Source organism: Pleurodeles waltl, chromosome 5 (genome assembly GCF_031143425.1).
Source record: "Pleurodeles waltl isolate 20211129_DDA chromosome 5, aPleWal1.hap1.20221129, whole genome shotgun sequence".
In the NCBI taxonomy this organism is placed as follows: domain Eukaryota; kingdom Metazoa; phylum Chordata; class Amphibia; order Caudata; family Salamandridae; genus Pleurodeles; species Pleurodeles waltl.
Window position 1 is genome coordinate 956,732,758 of NC_090444.1, and position 20,898 is coordinate 956,753,655.

At 40.6% G+C, this 20,898-nt stretch overlaps 1 protein-coding gene across 2 annotated transcripts in view; it reads left to right on the plus strand.

Moving 5' to 3' along the window:
* The window catches only part of TMEM87B (transmembrane protein 87B), a 254,806-nt gene that overhangs the window by 132,390 nt on the left and 101,518 nt on the right, over window positions 1-20,898 (plus strand). For both annotated transcript variants that reach the window (XM_069235077.1, XM_069235078.1), the window contains exons 13-14: window positions 8,448-8,556; window positions 8,652-8,710. In XM_069235077.1, coding sequence (XP_069091178.1) covers window positions 8,448-8,556; window positions 8,652-8,710 — 168 coding nt within the window. The remainder of the gene's footprint in view (window positions 1-8,447; window positions 8,557-8,651; window positions 8,711-20,898) is intronic.

Sequence of the window (20,898 nt, forward strand, 5' to 3'; positions counted from 1 at the left end):
AGTTCCCTTACATCGAAATCTGAAAAGTCTTGAGTGTTATAAAAGTTTGGATGAAGTGCTCGAAGTAACTTGATAATTACTTGGATAACTGGATTCATGGTGATCTGGGGGGGGGGGGGATTCCTTGAACTTTAAGTTTGTGCAGTATGCTAGTGCATTGTGTATAAATAAAATGAGTGAAGTTGCAGTTGTGATTTGAACTCTGGTCGTCATTGTCCGTCTGCCAGCCATAAGATGATGGTGTCTTGTTGATCTGATGTCACTTTATGGATGCTCTTTCAGTGCTAAAAGCCTTTACAGTTGCTTTGGCAAAATAGTTTGTGCTTATTGTATGGTAGCTTTATTTATTTATTTATCTTGGGAGGAATAGCACCCTCTTGATTTTTTTCAGTAATACAAGTATGTGGCTTTGTATTTCTTCACCCTTTTATTTTCGGACTACCTCTCATCATGGGTACACAGTCTCTTTTCTATTGGTATTGGGCCCCAGAGTTTCTTTCTGAATTATTAAGCATAGCTTGATATCTACATAATGAATTCTAAATGTTAGGTTATAACATACAGAAACCCTAATGGAGAATGTTTGCAGTCATCTCAGTGCAAGCAATCCATTATTTTCATCAGTATTTCCTTACCAGTTCCGCCTGCTGATATTCTTAGCTTTTTCAGGTGCAAGCACATACTGTACATTATAATCTATAAAGTCATTATGACTGACAGGTTTAGTCATATATTTTTCTCTGACCCTAAAGGTAGGTGAAAATGAAGTTTCATGCATAAAAATATCTTGTTCCACTGGGAATTCTACCAGTATGATGCCCTCTAGACATTCAGCGTAACTTCCAATATATTTTTGTGTATATAACTTACTGTCATACATCCACTTGTTTTCAGACTTCATCAAACCCTTACAATTTGATTCTTCAAACTCTTAGTAATAAAGTGAATACATCTTTCATACAGGATTATATCAATTTAGGTCCTTTTTCATTATTCTCAGTTTATGATGGCTTCTTCATCTTTGGTTAAACCATTAAGGGGTAGTCACTTTGGATTTGGCCTTGGATTCGATCTGTCTCAGCTTGTGTGTTTTATTGCCATCGCTTTTATTATCCAAAAAATGTAATATCCATAAAATCTCTGATCTGGGTTCCTGTAGATATTCCTTTTGGTAAGTTTTCATCATGGCATAACTTTTTAATGCCCTATTCCGGTATTCACATTTTTAGGGGGCGTATTGAACTATCATAAAGTGCATGGATACCACATACTATAATTGTATGATTATTCAAGAAGGTTATCTTCTTTCTAACATAATACCACCTCCATGTTTTTCAAAGATCCATTTGTTTTCTCAGTTTTTACAGCCTTATGGTGAATGTTTGAAAGTTTAAAATTTTCACTAAACCTCTACCATTTTTAGTTCTCGCCTCTAGACAGCACGCATACAATGTCTCGATTTCAAGACTGCTTTATCTACATTGTGAGCTTCAGTCCGCCCACAGCGTTCCAATTTGCTGGCACCATTGTCGCTCCATTTTGCAGCATCCCCGTTCATGAAGGGCATACATACATCATGCCTTTTGCAGTGTTTAACCCTCCCAGAGAGCACCGGCCAACTACTCATAAGGCCCACAGTGTCCATGTTTTTAGCCATTGTTTAGGATTACTTTTTCATGTCTTTTCCAATGGGTGACCAGTCCCGCCACACATTAGGAGCGCTATTGTTCCTGTCTCATGGCTTGCTTGCTCAGTCTGTGCTCTTGCATGTGCCAGTCAGGATTCTCTGCAATTGCGTCATGTGCTGGGCACACAGGTCTGTGATATGATAGGACATTGTACTACCTAAGTACATAATAGAAGAATCTATTGGAATCCCCGTAGTGTGTTTTTGCCAAGTGGGCTCAGGTTACGTCGGAAAGTATGCAGTCTGAGCCTGAAACCCTGCAGTCAGACGGATCGCAAGGTGACCGCCAAGGACTGGTTGCAGATGCTTTAGTGAGGGTGAACTAGCTCTTCAATAAGTGGCCGCACAAGGAATCCTGGTCTCGTGCAGAAGACTAGCCATTATATATAAACGGTTAATACCCAAACCGTTTCAAATGCCTGTGCTGTGATGGAATATAGCAGCACTAAAGGAAAATTTGTAAGCATAAAAAGCTCCGTTAGCCAAGTGGTGTGAGCGCTAGTCGACAAGAGAGTAACACATTTTGGCACACAAAATACTTTCGAATTGAATACATAGTTGTTGTCAGATTAACTTCAAAGTGCCTATCAAGCCACTGTTTTACTTTTCACCAGTGACTGCACATAAGGTCTTCATTCTCATGGGATGGTAAACCTGCATGTAAATGTAAGGATACAGGATAAATCCTGCACACACCAGTTGTGATGCCTGCACTATTTCACCAGGCAAAGCCGATAAGGTGTAGGCTGTCACTGTGTTTACTCATTATGACTAATCTAACCAGGCAGAATATCAGCTTGTCAGTAGATTGCAGGTAGAATTAGGCAGATTTTAGTAGTTACGCATGGTACCATGGACAACTGTTGGTCACACAATAGCCCCATATTTTGTACTATCTAATAGGTTGGAGGGATTAGTACGGTGTCTGTGAAGAATATTGCAAAGTCCAAAAGTGTCACTGAGAGCCAGTAACAAAACATCATTTCTCTAGATGTAATATAATTACCATACCCCCAATTCATAATCCAGTGCATGCAGTCTCTCATTTTCCATTAACACAAACGGGTACACTGTTCCAAAAAGAAGAAGAAGGACAGGAGAACAAGCACAAGAAGTCCTAATATTTAGGAGCAGAAACCTCACACACCCAGATGGGTGTCATGCTTCATCATCGGCAATGCTCCTCGTCAGACCGGCGCTGCAATGTCTGACGGGCACACCCCAAAGGGGAGGCTCTTTGCCGGAGATCTTATTAATGATGATGCCCTGACCCCCCAATACAGGTGGGTTCAGAAAGATAGTAGGGAAAGGAATCAATAACATACTAGTATTTAATTAGGTTTGACTGAGAACACCTGACCATTGTTTTAGGTGTACTCTCCTTTCTGTTTTTAATCTTGGCCCATACCCTGTATGGACGAATAAACTGATTTTTCTACGATCAGGGTTGTGAGCCAATTTTATATTATTGATTCCTTTCCCTACTATCTTTCTGAACCCACCTGTATTGGGGGTCAGGGCATCATCATTAATAAGATCTCCGGCAAAGATCCTCCCCTTTGGGGTGTGCCCGTCAGACATTGCAGCGCCGGTCTGACGAGGAGCATTGCCGATGATGAAGCATGACACCCATCTGGGTGTGTGAGGTTTCTGCTCCTAAATATTAGGACTCCTTGTGCTTGTTCTCCTGTCCTTCTTCTTCTTTTTGGAACAGTGTACCCATTTGTGTTATTTCATAGTACTTGGTCAGGGAGACTGTACACTGGACCATTATTTCTCCCAAATCCCCCCTATCGTTTGATTCTCATTTTCCATTGACATCTGTTCGGTGGAAGACAGATTAATCAACAACTGTGTGCAGCTTGCATAGTTATAGGAAGAGAAACTTCATGATTTGCCCCAAGTGGTCAGATGCTCCAGGTAAATTATAAAAAGGAAATGTACTGCACCAGGAGATATCACAATTACTGTTCAGCAAAGAGAGAGAAGTGAAAGGCCACAATATAACTGCAGTGGGGTTGGTAGCCTACAGTGAGCATCACCATCTCAAACTTGCGCAACTATCTTTGGGGGCCAAATACAGGCACCTTCTTTTTGCCGCTCTGCCCCATCTGCCCTCAGCACTGCAGCTGAGAAGGATGTGGGCTGCCAGTTTCTCATTCCCCCACCTGCCCTCCGTTTCATCCCCCCAGCCCCCCCCCCCCCTCCCAGTGCCCTCCTGTTCACCAGCCCTATCCCACTGCCAAAGCCAAAAGGTCGCCCATTGGAGAGATCTGTTCGGTTTAGCCGATGCTTGTTTATTTTTGTGCTGATTTGGTGGCTTTTCACCATTTGGGTTTTCAGCACTTTTTAACTTCCATTTGTGATAGTGGATAGTGGTTCAAATCCCTAATTATAAGCAAATATCTTTATCTCCTTTGATTTGTCTCCATTGACTTCAGAATGATGTGCTGAATTTAGTATGTGTTATCAGTTTAATCTTCTTTTCCCACTGGACAAGCGTTGTTTTGGCTTTGTTTTTGTTAGCCAAAAACAAGTTTGTTTCTTATTCTTTGCGCCAATCCCTTTTTGTTTAATAGTAGTTAGATAACTTAGTTCCTTTAACTGTTACTATTATACTGTTTAATATTTACTAAAAGGTTTTGTCTCTCTGATGATACAATGTAAAGTATCTTTAAAAAAAGCCTTGTATGCTATTTAAATCAATTAAATTGAAGTCCTGGTTTCTGAAAAAGAACTTAAGACCGCTGATATCTGCCTTTGCAGTTGAGCAAGCCATAACAAGTGCCCCACAATGCAAACTATAACTCACACCTTAAAGTGCTTATGACATTAAATTTACATTACCATGGACTCAGTAATTTCGTTATTTGAATATTTTTTGTTAGTTAATGATGAGCTGTTACCCTCTAGTACTGATTGTATAAATATTGTGATATCCTGATCTTTGCACTTGAGGGTTTGGTTGGCAGTGCATGTGTCATGGTTTGCTCAGCTAATCTGAATTGTGCATTTCTGGTGGTGTTTGTTTTTTTAGCAACCGCAGCAGTGTTTTTGAAGGGATTTTCTAATTGAAAAGATGAAGCCCAAACTTACAATTAACCAAGTTGTTTATTTTTCTTTAAAGATATACTTCATATATCGTTGTTGAATCAACTACTGCTGCACACAGCTTTTAGCTATGTGCAGTGATGGTGGGAGGTAGGCCTGGCCTATGGCATTGCCTTGTGCCCAACAATGAGACTGCCAACCCCATCAGTGCAGCACCTTTTGCAAGGCAGAGAAAGGGTTACACAAGGGTCTTGCCTTCAACCAGGCCCTACGCCAAATCCTCTGCACTCCCAACTCCAACTATGCATGGCAATAGGCCACCTACACCAGGGTTTGCTGCATGTCCTAGCATTTGGCCAGGTTCGGCTCCCAAATTCTTGTGCACCCAAGCACCTCTGCACCTTGTTATAGACATGCATCCATTTCACCATTTATAGCCAGCGTCTCGGGCTTGAACAGACTGGTCATAGTGGCTTCTGGGGGCAAGTATCACCCTTTATATTAGCTGTGTGCTCTCCTCCCAGACACTGAACCAGCTGTGCAAAGCCTTTAACCCCATATTACGGATTTGCGGACTGGGCCTGGCTCTTTGCCAGACTCCATCGTGTTCATACATTTGTGAAACTAACAGAATTTGGTACATTCTAGCTTGTGCTACTTCCATCACCATTGGAAGACTCTGTGGCTCACCCAAGACGCTTCTTGTCTCATTGTTGCCTAGCCCCAGCTGGTCTGCCTGGTACTGACAGGCTTTCCTCTCCACAGTTCTATCAAAGTACAACTAATTAGGTACTTGCTATTTAATTGAAGATAATATATAACAAGTCTGATTTCTAGCATATATTGCAAACAACAATGGATTTAATTGCACACACCGTCATATAAGTTGTGGAATTTTGACACATTTATGCTGTGGTTTTTATACCTAATAGATTGTTACTTTAATCTTGTTGCTTTTATGCTAGGATTTTATGTGTACAGAAGGTTACTTAAATTGCTGATGGCCAGTTTAGAACAAGATTTGTGGTCTGTGAAATACTGTGCTAAAAAGTCAAATTCACATTGCTAAATGTGTGTGTTCAGGCAGGAGTGACATACTACACTGAGTACCATCTTTTGCTACCGCTGGGATGCATTCTAATAGAGCTTTGAAATCCTAACTAGGTACGCTTTGTATATTGCTGTCGTTGTTAACAAAAAAATAAGAGGCAATGGATTATTAAACGTAAAAAAGAGGATGAGGAAAAGAAATGTGAAACCATGAGTAAAACGGGGAGGAGAAAACACGAGGAAAACGTAGGATGAAACATGAGGTGGATGAGTAAATAGATATCCATACATAGAGGATAATAATGAGGAAAAGGCAGCAGCAAAAGGGAAAGTATCCACAGGCTGGAGTGTGGAATTTAATAAAATATTCACTTGTCCATGGGACAGGTTGCTTCATAAATCTACTTGCCCTGTATCAAAATCCACTTGTTCCTTTGGTGCCATGTAGGGCAGCGACATATGGCAGCAATCTAGTTACATAAGGGCCCAGCTAATAGCCTATCTGCTTATACCCGGGCTCATACTATAGTAGGATTTGAATACTAGCAAATCCATTGTTTTGCCACCTTTCCACCGATGTACATACTGAGGCGTAGGTAGCAGTAAGCAATAGTTCAAGGGTTGGACTGCCCTTCTGAGTTTGTGCAAACCCACAACCCTGCATGTTTTAGGAGTTTTCACCAGCTCTTCTGGACTCCTTTCCCATACTGAGAAAGTTTGGAAATGTATTCCTGACAGTTGGGTAACAAAGTAATTGTAGGCAAAGTGAACTTGTAAATACTCAACAGATTTTCACATGAGCAAAACTAGCCATGCATATTTGCTTGAGCTAACATGCAGTTCACAAATATTTTCTAGGAGTACTATTTCCTGGTCTACATCTGTTAATTCTTGGTAATTTGAGTTGTAAATCTGTACAAATGCAAGGACATGTACCTTGAGTGCACTTTTGTGACTTCCTCAAAGAATTGGGCCCCTTATTAGGTCTGGCATTAGCCAATACCTTTTGTTTTTATTACAACTCTCTCTCTCTGTTTATTGGCTGGAATCACTATGAGTGAGAGCATTGTGCTCGTTCACAAGTAGCATATCTACACACAGAGTAGTTTTGTTCAATGCCAGGAACTACTGTGAGAATTTGTGCTTTTTAAGACAAAAAAATATTTTTGCTTTTTGCCAGTGTTTGTTAGAATAGTGAGGGCCCGGCAGATGCCACAACAATAACGTTTTACAAAAATCATGTCAAAACACGACACGCATTGACAAAACCAAAAGACTGACTACCAGTGTCGAACCTACTGCTTATTTTCAGGTTTCCTATAATCTTGCTGAAACTGGTTACACTGCTTTTTCCATTATGGATATATTGTTTTGGAAGTACTAGCATGCATCAACACATTTAACTAAATGATGCTTCAAGAAATGGTATCTAAAATTTCATAGTAGTTGGCAAAAGTTTTTTTTTCTTTTTCCTACATGGATTTTGTTAATGAATGTTTTCATTTTGATAGCAAAGAATCCCCAATATTGATTTCAACCTTCTGCACATATTTGCATCTAATCAGAGAGCATTCTGGGAGCATTATCCATTGCCTCCTATTGTACTTTGCAAATGTGTGTGCACCTTTTTATACTGGAACTACTATCAGTAGTGCTGTCCGAGCTTCCAACATTTCCCTCGTGTGCTCACCTTAATAATAAAGGCTGTGCATTAATGAACCATAAATACAAGTTCGAAGAGCATTGACAAATGTACACAGATATTTTTACTGTAGTCCATGCTCTTCCCTGATCCATAATGTGGTAGTGTACACTGGCAGATAAAGGGTTTGGGCTGCAGGGGGGTTGGCCTACTTGTCCCAAGGACAAAATAAATATGAAAACTTGTTGTTCTTGACCCCATACAATATGTCCTGGGCATCGGGCACAGGACGAACAGGGTTGAAAATGCAAAAGATGAGAAAAAAAGGATGAAATGGAAGAAGTAGAAAAAAAGGATGTGAATGGATAAGAGTTTTAAGATGATATGGTTATTGTTTTGAAGCTTCTTTGTGAATCATTCATACTGTATGACGGAAAGTATAATTGATGATGTGGTGAGCCTGATTATGTGGTGCTCTGCTTATCAAGAATTTGATGGGTAGAGTTATGGTTGTGTTGCGTAACATAACTGGTGATTTGCAGATTTTAGCACTGTTTTAATCTGCAAAAGAATTTCAGTCGATAGTTTAAACGATTGTTTCAACATGTTCAGTTTCCTGCTAATCCAACCTCGGAGGTCTCTAAGTGTAGGTCAAAATGTTAGGTTTTCGTGGTGTGCTTCCCTCTAACCTGGCATGCAACTAGATCTTTATTCACATGAGTGTTTTGCTTGATTTGTTATCAATCTCTTCAGTGTTTTTTTAGAGATATGTTAAAAACCAAAAATATGTCCGATGGGCTTCAAAGCCATTGTGTGTATCGCCTGATCAATTGTTTGATCCTGCCTGATAGTATAAACAAAAAGATTTAAATTGAGTGTTTTTATTTTGTGTTAAAAATTACAGTTGATGTACAAATATTGACACAATTCTGTTCAAATCGCATCTCAATGGTTAATTTGTATTAAACTTTGTGTTTGCACACCCAGTCTTATTCATTTTCCTTAGCAGATCTGTACATTTTCATCAGCTTAGCACAAACAATGAAGATCCTAATGCTGCGAAAGAATACAGCAAAATTTTCCCTTTACAGACATTTTACAAATACCTTGATTTTTGCTGTGATAGGTAAGCTGTCTGTCTGACTTGTGTTTTAACGTAAAACATTTCTTCGTACGATGCCTACAATTGATTACCAACTTTTTTTAAATTTTGTATTCTAGCTTCAGTCATATTTATGGTATGGACGACCAAGAAATTTCGATTGGCAGAGTGTCAGTCAGTAAGTATGCACCAACTTTTCAAATATACAAATTCTATTTTTTTTTTCTTGGGCTGACTTCTAGAATGCCAATAGAAGTTTGAAGTAAAATATTGGAACAGATTAGGGAGACCGGAATGCTCATGCAAATATACTCAGGTAACCGCACTCCAGTAAAGAAATGAAGGCAGCACTTCCCTGACACCAATTATGAAGGCTGCTGGAAATAATTTTTTATTCATTGAAACTTGTGAATATAGTTCCATCTCACACTTCAAGCTTTAAAATATATGGTACAACATGTTAGATATTTCGTCCCTCTTCTTTCAGATCAGTGCTGCCCTTTGTTATCCAAAAGTCCAGACACAGAGATGACTCGGGCATGTTCCCGGTATTTAAATTAAGGAAGGCTGTGTTGGCTTTTTTCTGGTAGCGAGAATGGTTTGGCTGATTAGTTTTAAGATCACTCTGCTTCTGGCAGTCGTAGAATGAAATGTGATTTTACCGCATATATGCAATACATCCTTTGAACCATGAAACCATTGGATGTAATTGGCTGCGGTGCTGTTATTGTAAGTATTGTATGATATATATATTTTTTAAGTCCCTCCGTCACTTCCACCACCACTGACATGCAAACACTTCTTAGGCAACGCAGCTGATCACTTATCCAATTCTGGTTAAAAACAAATATATATATATAAAAAAAAAGTTAGCCTGCCAGTCGTCAATGGAAAAAGTGCTTTAGTTGCTGTCACCATTTTATTATTTGTATTTAAACGGATGCTTTACATAAACATATAGTAATCACATTGCAATTGTCGAAGGGCAGAAACCAGATGAAGGAGACCCACTGGTCCTCCACCAAAGCGGGACAGGTCTTACCGGGCATCCAGTGTTTCCCCGGGAGGCTGAAAGCGTGAGGCCGCTTCTGTTACTGGGTCAGGTTTTGCAGAAGTGGAGACGTTTTAAAAGCACTAGCAGAGTTTCTTGTATATCCAACAGTTTTTACGCAACAATAAAGGGCCAAGATAACTCTGGTGATTAATATATCTACTGGAGAGAGATCAGAGATTTGTCTACTGGCAGTTTGGACTCATCTAAGGTAGCGCAGAGGGTTAATGTGCCTGTTGCAAAGAACACGTACTATGCAGTTTACAGAATGGTATTTTGTGGGCATAGCTCAGTGGCATACTGCTTTTTTCACAGGTCATGTTGTTACTTTGCAGTATATACTTAACAGTCATAATCTAGCACACTGAACTACGAACTTCCAACAAAGAGCCATATGCAAACACTTTGGTCCAGGTTAGAAAGCTGTTTTCCCTAGTCTTTGATTACACTAATTTTGATTAAAAGGGTTTGTTGGGTCGAAATACATTGTTATTGGTAAAGTCAACCGTAGCCAATGTGTTATATTCTGAATCCTGAGTTTATGCTTCCCCAGACCAAGCACCCTTAAATGCCTACCAATATCAATGACATGTGAATCCTACACCTTGCAGTCTTATGTCTTTATCTTATCATTTTCCATACACTGACTTACGCAAGTATGATTTATTGCCTCTGTATGTGTGTGATGTAAGGTGCTCCAACACCCTACACTGTTAAGAGGTTCTATAAAATGAAATGCATGTGAAAGAGGGGATATGGAGGGCACTGTTAGAGGGTGATGGTGAGCGAATCACTGAAGAGACCCAGTAAAGATTGCTGTATCCTGGTACACTGTAAGGTCATCACTTGTATTGCTTTAAAAACGAATTCAACTGAGTATATAATGAGATGTGTTGTAAAATGCAGCTTTTTGCCATTTTGTTGCCAAATTTTTCTGCGGGGGAGAAACCCTCAAGCCCTATTGTAGTGGTCAGGCTCGCTTGTTATGCACCCCATGGGGGGTGGTCTGACTAAATTTGCCAGGGCTGCTTTGGATTCCCAGTCCATTCCTGTCCTCCAGGTTGGACGTTGGGCAGAAGGCTAAGGGCTTTGCCCCATTTGTTTAAAAAAAAAAAAAAAAAAGTTATACTCTGCAGCACAAACTAACTTCTGGCAGAATCAGAAGATCAGCTTTAGCCATCTGCATACGCAGTCAATAAAAAATGAGAGTGGGTCTCTTTTATATATGCGAAGAGCAGTGAAACATGTCTGTGGACCAAGCCAAGGAAGAGGAAAGAATGGATAAGACAAGACACATGGCAAGCTTTTAAAGACACAGGCAGCAAAAAAGGGAATGCAGGCAAAATCTGAGAGGTTGCTGTAGAAGTACAAGGATTAGTACAAGGAAGCAAACTGAACTGTCAAAGGAATGGTGAGCAGACAAGCGGGTGTACAAGGATAACCTTCCCAGCCAAGCAAAGTAGGAAGCCAATAGAAGAGAACGGGGAAGGTCTTGATCACTAGGATAGCCAGTGATAAATCTAGTGCAACATACACCACCCCTGTAATGTACAAGCAAGGCAAAATATCTACAGCAGAGAACGAGCAGGAAGCATGCTGGGCCAAGCACTTAAAACGTTTTGAACACACCAAAACCAACAAGCAAAGTGGGCATCCAAAAAGCAGACAAAATTAGATATGAACACCGACCTACCACAGAAAGAAGAAATCACTGCCACACAATCTCTTAAGAACATGAAGGGGTCTGGCCTAGACAACCTGAATGCAGAAATGTTCAAGACAGACTCTGAAACATCAGCCAATGTCCTACAATCACTGTTTACATCGATTTGGAAGGAAGATAAAGCATCAAATGACTGGAACTAATCATCAAGATTTTATTTTTTTAAAAGAACACTAACCAGCTCAAACAACGTATGTGGAATCACCCTTCGTCCAATCCAGAGTAAAATAAAAAAAAAATCTGATCCTCCGGACAATAGGTTAAGAAAAGAACAAGGTGAATTCTGGAAGGGCAAGAGGGTGTGTTGATCAGAGCCTTACTCTACTTGACTTCACAGAGCAGTGCAGGGAGTGGCACTGCTTGATTTTGATTAACTTCAATGATTTTGAGAAAGCATTTGACTGTATCCACCATGACAGTCTTTGGTGTATACTGAGAGACTATGGCATGCCACAGCAGGTAGTACTCCCTATCTAGAGCTTATGCAGTGGTTTTTACACCTAATAGATCGAGCTCTATGATAACATTACCTGGAAGGTGGCATATTGTGAGTATAGCTTTGAAGTAAAGACTGGTGTGATGCAAGGATGTGTAATGTTGCCACTGCTGGGCAAACTAGTTATTGACTGGGTGATGCAGCATACAACTGAAGATCAAGCCAGGGGCATCAGATAAACCTTACTCTCTTTCCTGGAGGATCATGGCTATGTGGTTGGCTTAGCCTTGTGCGCTCTCTCACACACCAGTATATGTAGAAAAAGACTGCTTGTCTCAATAGCTATGCAAAGAAATTGGGCCTGAAGATCAACTCAAAAAAATCTGAAGTCATGCCACTCAAAAACCTAAACTCTTCAGCAATCTGGGTGGATGGAGGGGACCTAGCCATGACTTAAGATTTAATCTGTTCAGGCAGTACTGTCAGACATGAAAGGGGGTAGGCAGTGACATCATGAACAGACTGACCAAGGCCATGAATGACTTCAAGATGCTGCACAGAGTGTGAGGTGATCTCAATACAGGACGAAGACCAAGCTGAGACTTTTCCAAGGCTGCATTCTGTTCAGTCCCTTGGATGAATCAGATTGCTGGCAGAAAACAAAAGATAACATCACCACCCGGTCATATTTCCACACCAGTAACCTGAGAAGACTTGTGCATTTTCTGTTCCTGACCCATCTCCATCCAGGAACTGCTCACAAGATGCATGCAAGAGAGCACGGACACCATCATAATGAGAAAAAGATGTAAATGAATTGGACACACCATTAGAAGAAAACATGACTGTATCACTAGGACAGCCCTTCACTGGACTCCGTAAGAAAATTTAAGAGAAGCAGGTCAGAGCACCTGGAGGCAAACTGTGGAAACCGAAATAAAGGTTGTGAACCACAGCTGGGGGACTGCACAGAAACTTGTCCAAGAAAGACAGAAGTGGAAGTCCTTTGTTGCTACTCGTAATGCCACTTGGCATAATGGACAAAGTTAGTAGTAATTCATTTAACAGTCCCGCCTTCACCTTCCCCTAAAATACAGACTCTTCTGAAGCCACACAAATAATAACATAACCAATTGTGGTAAAGAATGTAGCTTGCCAGTCCTCAATCATTGAACAAGTGCTTTCCCTACTGTCACCACTTGATTATTTGTATTTTGACAAATGCTTTACATCAGCTTTTAATAGTCACATTGCAATGCTAAAGTGCGGTTGTACAAATAAGCAAGGAGCATGCCACTGCCTGGTTTACACTTAAACATGATCTAGCTCAGTAGAGTGGGGTAGACGACACAGGATTTTGTCAGCACTCTGTTAGCAGTTGCTCTATGGCTTCCTAACCTTTTTGGATGGGTGGTGCACTTTTGCAGTGGAGATGTGGGACTCTAAACTCATTGAGCTTGGATAGCGATTAGTTTTTCAGGAGTTGTGTATTCCAGCTCAAGGTGGCGAAAAGCAAGATTGATTAAAATCAAGGTGGTGCATATAGTGGCTGTGTGATAGTTTTATTGTGATCCAGTAGCAACTGTAGAAGACACCCTAGGAAAACCAGAGTGATTCCCCAAGGTAAAGGAGGCAAGGACTTTTATAGATTTTAACCCTAGGTCGGAGAATTTGAAAAGGCCTCACTAGTATATATTGAGCTAATCTTTATGCTTTGTTCTATGTTGAGGTTGATTGGATTGAGTGAGGGTCCAAAAGTTGGAAAGAGTTGAGGAAGTGCTAGAAGGCTCATATCAATACCTGCAACAAGATTGTGCCTTATGCCTGAACACTAAGTGCTGTGCATCCACCTTCAAATTATAGACTCTGCATTTATAAAATCCACCCCAGGTCAACACTTTGCTCCCAACATGACCTTCATGAATTTTCTGGGTACTCAAGACAAATGGAAACAGTGTGCATAATATTAACATATTAACTGCTGAGGCCCATAATACAAATGTGTCATGTGTGTTAACATGTTGGACTTCACATTCCCTGGGAAACAGGTTGTAGTGAGCGAACAATGTTAGTCTGTTTTGAAGATCAATACTAGCATCTTTCCAAGAGGTTGTGAACACATCAGCCAACGTATAGTCACATTTACTACTGGTTACCGGAGGCATGGGAAAGTCTGGCTACCTCCCGATTACCACCTCACCCACTTCAAAAATGCAGTGATCAAGACAAACATGCTCTAGAGACCAATGCAGGAAAGTCCATCACAAAGCAAACGTGTTCTTGAGCCAGGTCATCTGCCATACTTGTAAGATTTAAAAACTGAAGTATAATGATCCTTTGGATCTCTGTATGACTGTGTAAATTAACAGTGGGCGAAGTTCATCAAAGGGCTTAGAGTCCAACCTTCTATCTCATTCAATCTTTGGGAATCAACTTTGCTGCAGGTCAGCAGCCTCTTTTCACAACATATTAATTACATTTGTTAACCAGACTTCTCCTTTGTATAGTCCTTTATGGTCATGTGCATTACCAATAAGGATCTACTCAGATATTGTTTACCCTCTCTGCTAAATGAAGGGGCCATGTGTGGTTCTGATTTAGTGAACATTCTGAGTGGTTGATTTTCTATTTTGACGTGTTTGATTCAGTTAAATGCACAAAGGAGGGATACCCTGGGCTGTGGTTCTGTAAGCAGCTACAAAATTCCAGCCAATCTTCACTTGTCCATAAGCATTTCCATTGATTATCATATTCTTTGTTTCCAAATTTGCATTCATGGAGCTTCAGAAGCTGGGGACAAATTTTATTTTGAATGATGCACACAATAAGTATCAGGTAATGCTACATGCAATGACATGGAACATAGTTTGCAAGGTTCCGTCTTCCTGTTTAAGATGGAATGTGAAGTCTAACATAAATGGGAGGATAAAAAAGATTGAATCAACCTGTCCCTCTGCATTTAACAAGATACAGAGATATGGTAAAAAGATTTTCTATTTTAAGGTGGGTGGTGTTCATTATGGCCCTCTCTTCGCTAAGAGTAGAAACGTGACCGGCTCAAGACTTACCAAATTACTGACTATGTTATGAGACTTGTGATGATTGGTTGGGTTTTGGTTACTTAGGGCCTGATTACAACTTTGGAGGAGGTGTTAATCCGTCCCAAAAGTGACGGTAAAGTGACGGATAAACCACCAGCCGTATTACGAGTCCATTATATCCTATGGAACTCGTAATACGGCTGGTGGTATATCCGTCAATTTTGGGACGGATTAACACCCCCTCCAAAGTTGTAATCAGGCCCTTAGTTTTTAATTTGAGTGTTTATGTAAATAGTTAATATATCTTTTTGCTGTGAACCATAAAGAGTTTAGAGAATTTAGAGCTTTGGACTTGTTAGAATCCTAGAAGTACTGATCAAACTGGGGGTATACAAATATTTTTGAGATGCCTTTCCCAGGTAATGTTTGTGATCTTTATGTAAAAATAGAGAGCAAAGTTCATAAAGCCTGAGAATGCACCTCTCCGTAGGAACTAACATTCAGTGTTACCATAGTTGAAGAGTGCTCCTCAGCCCTAGTCTAAGGAGAAAGTATCGCCCAGAAATATAGTCTGTGGAGACTGATTAAAGATGCTGATTGCAGAAATGTTTACCATACATTAATATGAGCTTATAAAATTATCTACATGTAAATTTCCACCATCAAGTGCTTGCTGCCAAAATGCTAGTACTGGATTTCAATTAGTATTTAAGTCCAGTAATGGAACTTTTCTCATCTGGGAATATCAATACCTCACTTACTGTTGGGCCTCAAAATGTTGAACAGGTGCAGCACTCAGGATGGGATTGCACTGTTTTTGGTGTGCATACATTCAGTAAACTTTTTTGGCCAGGTTGGCACCTGTGTGCCTTTCTAGAGCATAGTTATTTAATGCTATGGCTGACCTGCTGCAAATAACAATGTCCTAGTAGGTAATGGGAACTTAATATACGAAAAACCATGTGCCCGGGCGAAGAACAGGCCAAGAGCAGGCCCGTCTGCGGCCGAAAGAGGCTGGGCTGGGCCACCCTATTTGGCCTTCCACTTTTGATTTTGTTTGACCTTATCTTGTTTCATTGACTGTGTGGTTTTCTCAAGTGTCTTGGGTGGGGACTCTCAGTGGTGGGCAGAAGGAAATCTGTTGCATATTTGCCCTCTTCTAGGGTTCGATCTCTCACGACAAGTAAAACCAGTTTCCTCACCAATGCACGGGTGCTCTTCACACAGAAATTGAAAGCGTTGAAGAAAGGCTTGGGGCCACCAAGAGATGCTCAAGATTCTGACAGGAACGTGATTACCCTGTGTCCTGCTCTAGCATTAAGCAACAAATCAGGGAAAGCATATACCAATACTTGTGATTTCAGTGACACACACACACACATATATATCCATCCCCCCGTTAGTTCCATTGCAGGGCTAAGTGGGAATAACAGTATGGCTAGTAAAGATAATTGCGGTCTTCAGGTTACACCATAATCAATGAATTGAATGGCCCACTACAAGAGATCCATCTCAGACTGAACCTTACTCTTCAAGATTCTTGCACATTTAACTAAGAGAAAGTTGAGATAAGGAAGTGTTGGACTCTGGCTTTGTCTAAGGAAGGGTTTCACTCGAGGCGAGGCAGCAAGACTTTGAAATACTTTGCAGCGCCCTCCAGAGGCTACCTCATATATGCAATAGTCCTTAAGAATGCCCCTAAGCTATTTCATAACCAGTTTGAGGAGTTTACTCAATTAAAGAACAAAGGGCCCAATTTAGATTTTGCGGACACCAATATCTAAATCAGGCCCCTAGTGGTAAACTGGCTGAGCAGAAGTGGGACCCCCTACAGTTGTGATACTTTGTCTCGAATATCATAAAGGTGGTAAGGGACAGTTGTGTTGGTCAAAGCCGAAAAGGGAATCGAGGACTGTGTTTTTAACTTTAGGGATTTACATTTATTAGTTCATATTTTAAACAAGTTTTTAATTGATGGTGCTTCTTACCCCAAAATCACAGTGGTACCTCAAGGTTATTTCTACCAGCCCCAATTTGCGGTGACTCCTAGACCTGCCCAGTTTATAGTACCCAGGAGTTATCATTTTTCCATTTCGACCCAGAGTTACTTCTCTTCACCTGACCATATAGACTAACTTAGTAATATGTCTCCATCTAGGTGTGTTAAAACTAATATCTACCAAGTTCCTGGAAAACAGGCAAACTGGAAGGAAGGGGGGACACTCGAGCCAACATAGCCACCCAAGTTTCTTCTTCCTCTGGACCTGTAAGCCTTCTGGCCAGACTGCTCGATATAACAGTTCCCCTTAAAGGTTCGAGAGCCCGAGATATGGGCCTGGATAAGAACCATTGTATGATTAGACCAATCCATTTCACACAACCCTGAGGTCTCCTCTGTATCTACGTCAAGTCCTGGACTGCCTTTTCTGGAATGTAGCAGGACTCTCAAAGTGAATACACCAGCCTTTTGTGACATTTTTAGTAACTGTCATATCTTTTGTTGGTGGGTTTGTATCTGTTTTCACGCCAGCTGTTAACTCTAGAATGGTTCATCATAGGGGTGGTTTACGAACGCTAATTTCTACCTCATTAGACGTCAGGTTTCTTAAAGCAAGTCTTGACTCACCACATTTTCAGCTTAGATGCTAGTCTTCAGAGTCTTTGGAACTACTTATTATTATTCATTTTTACCATAACAATTTTAACCCATCTAATACAGTAATTAAAGATTCACTGGACTGAGATCTTGCTATGGTTCAGAACACTTTAAAAGGGGCCTCCTGTTTGGGCAGGAGGTTTTAATTGCAGGCTGTGCCCCATTTCTAAATCATCTGTATGTGGTAATGATGGCTGTGTTAAGGAGGTTTACTCCCACTTCGTTCATACCCCCTGTGGTGAGCTCTCAGTGCATTGATTAGTAGGCAGTCACTTTTATAAGCAGTAGACTTCACTCCCTCTCCCATAACCAAACAGATTACTTTCACTGGGAAGCGCTCCAGGAGTCTGATAATATAATTTTCTCTGAGAAATTTAGACATAAGGTAGTTGATTTTTTTATTTTTTTTATTTTTTTACTATAAATAGCTGTGTGAGCGATCATAAACCTTTGGTCCTTTCCTTATCTCTAGGTGTAGTCCAGTTTTGCCCTGCCTTTTTCATGTTTCCCATTGTAGTCAATCGCAATAGAGGCATTTCCCGCAAATGTGCATTGGTGGAACCTAGTGTCTTCTCAGCCAACATGGTAGCCAGAAATCGAAACTAGTACTTAGTATGCTTGGCTGATGACCTATATCTGGTTTGCACCTTGAATGCATATGAGGGGCCACAAATGAAATGCTAACATTGGAGTACTACTAGAGATTCCCCCCATATGTAGCAAGTACCAAGAGTGACGTCTACCTCTTCTAGAACGTTAATAACGCCCCATTTTTTGGAGATACTGGTAATACTCCTCTGGATGCCAGCATACCACAGCACAAGTGGGTCGAGCACTATTCCAGGGTTTAGCTCTGATTTAGATAACTATTGATCCCATGGTGGCTAGTCTTCTCCAAGGCACTCATGAATTGGCTCTTATCACCTTAGTGGAAGTTATATCAGCACTAAAGCACAGTCCCAGCAGTACGGCCCCTGACCCAGATGGGTTTCAGATTGATCTATTCAAAGACAATGTGTCTTTATGTGCTTCTCCTATTGTCAAATTCTTAAGGAGTTCCTTGATGGCAGGCCCGCCAAAGTCCTGGTCAAACGCAGTCATACTACTGATTTTTAGGAAGGGTGATAAAGCTAACTCACAGTGCTACAGGCCCATCTCTTTAATTGACTCCTCAGCCAGAATATTGGGTAGGATCCTACTGAATTGGCTGGCGACTTCGGTTGCTGGAAAGGGTATCTTCTCTGCTGTCCAGTTTGGTTTCAGAAAAAGCCTTGGTACTGTTGAACAGTGCCTAAATATGCACTCAATTATCAGCAGGTACACATTGGCTAAAACGGGTTACCTGCACCTAACATATCATGAACCTGAGTTCAGCCTTTTACTGTGTTAAGAGCGCTGCTCAGGGAGGAAAATGCTAAATATGGGGGTGGAGCTTCCTCTTGTTCAGTTCTTAGCCAAGCTACACGAAGATGTGATGGGCTCCATTAGGTACTGGTCAAATCGTGAATGTACTCTTCTCATTCAGATTAAACATGGGGAGAATAGGGCTGTATACTTGCTCCCTTTTTGCTTTGCTTGTACATTCATGATTTGAATGCATGTTTTTATTACGTGGAGGCAGATGTACCGAGGATTGGTTCCAGAGGTATTCCTGCCTTTCTATTTGCGGACGACTGTGTCCTAATTTCAAGAATTGCAGTGGGTCTTCAAAGGCTGCTATACAGATTTGTATCATTCATGAGCATTCTTAGTCTCTCAACGAACATTGCTAAGACACACATTATGGTATGTGGGCCCCCTCTGGTTAAACATACGTCTCTTTAGTAATAAAATCTTAGGTGTCCCATCTTTTGCATATCTAGGGGTAATTTTTTACTCCAACTCTACTTGGCTGTACCTCAAGAGGGTTAGAATCTCCCAGCTCGGTAAGGCTATTGAAGCAGTTATTATGTTTGTGAGGAAGTTAATCTAAAAGGTACTTGGATGTACTGATCAACATCTATTGGGCTCGGTGTAGCTCTGCCTGCACCTACGATCTGGGTGTGTGCTAAAACCTCTCATATACAGACCAGAGAGAATGTGTTTTTGAGGAGACTCTTATCTGTCCCTACCTGTGTTCCTATCTATGCTTGTCCTGCTGATTCGGTTAGAGGATCGCATCAGATTGGCACCATTGTTGCTATGGCACTTGATCTGGTCCAAGCAGGAAACTCTGCTCAATCAGGACATAATCATTGACTGCTTATGATTGGACAATGTCCGCCATGTCCCATGGCTGAGACACATTAAAGAACAATTTATCCTGCTTGGGAGGTGGGATTATGTTCATAATCCACAGCTCATCGGTTCTATACCAAAGAGGCGATTAAAAGCTGAATATCTTTCTATGATGGGCTGCAGAAAGGACACTCTAGAGCTCAGCAAAAAGAGTGTGACAACTAATCACCTGCAAACAACTGCTGCTCAGCTGGAATCCAATTTGTATGCAGTACTGCATCATCCGGTTTTAAATCTGATCAAATTTAGATTCAGCATTGCACACCTTCTAGTCTCTTACCCTAGACACACATACAGTAGATCAGATCTGGACCTGTACCCTTGTGACTTGATATCTAATAAGTCTGTTGCATTCCTTATGTTCTTTGTTTTCTGTATGATGTAACTAGGAAGCAATTTCTTTTACCATTGCTTAGGTCTTTAAACATCAGGAAGTACAGACCAGTGTTAAACTCAGCTATTTCAATCTGAATATATCTGTATGATGGTGTTAAAGCAGAAATCTCGGCTATATTTTAGTCACGCCTTACTAGATAGCAGATTTCATGCAAGAGGTTGATGAAGCGACACCAGTCTGCTTAAAGGAAATGTCAGAGGCGTCAAATCAAATATCAAACAATACTATACACGTTATTGAATCAGGGAAACCACACACCATGATCAATTCAATCATGAATAACCACACCATTTTAATAAGAAGTTAATATGTTTATTTCCTTATATTACCAATGCCAGGGTCAAAGAAACTATCCTCAGACAATTGATACATGTAAAGAAACAATATAGGCTGATTTAGTTGGTGAATAAACCAAAGCTTGATCAATGCTGTAACAATAGTTATTTCAATAGAGAAAACACAAAATCAATAACAATAGAATCTGAGCAAGAGTAATTGACTAAATTGGAACCAACAAATAAAAAAGTCAAATACCGTTCATGAGCATGAGAGGGGATACCTCACTAACCCCTAATTAGCATTAGCATGTTGGGCTACATGCAAAAGATTTAGTAACACAAATTTAGAAAAAACAACTAATTATGGCGCTAATAAAATAAGCAGCAGTTCTGGTACCTGTAAAACAAAAACAAACTAATAGACATTTTCTCGTTAATATTACCTGTCTTAAGGAGGCAGCAAAAGATTCATCAAGGGGACAGCAGCGTCAGCATCAAGACAGGAAG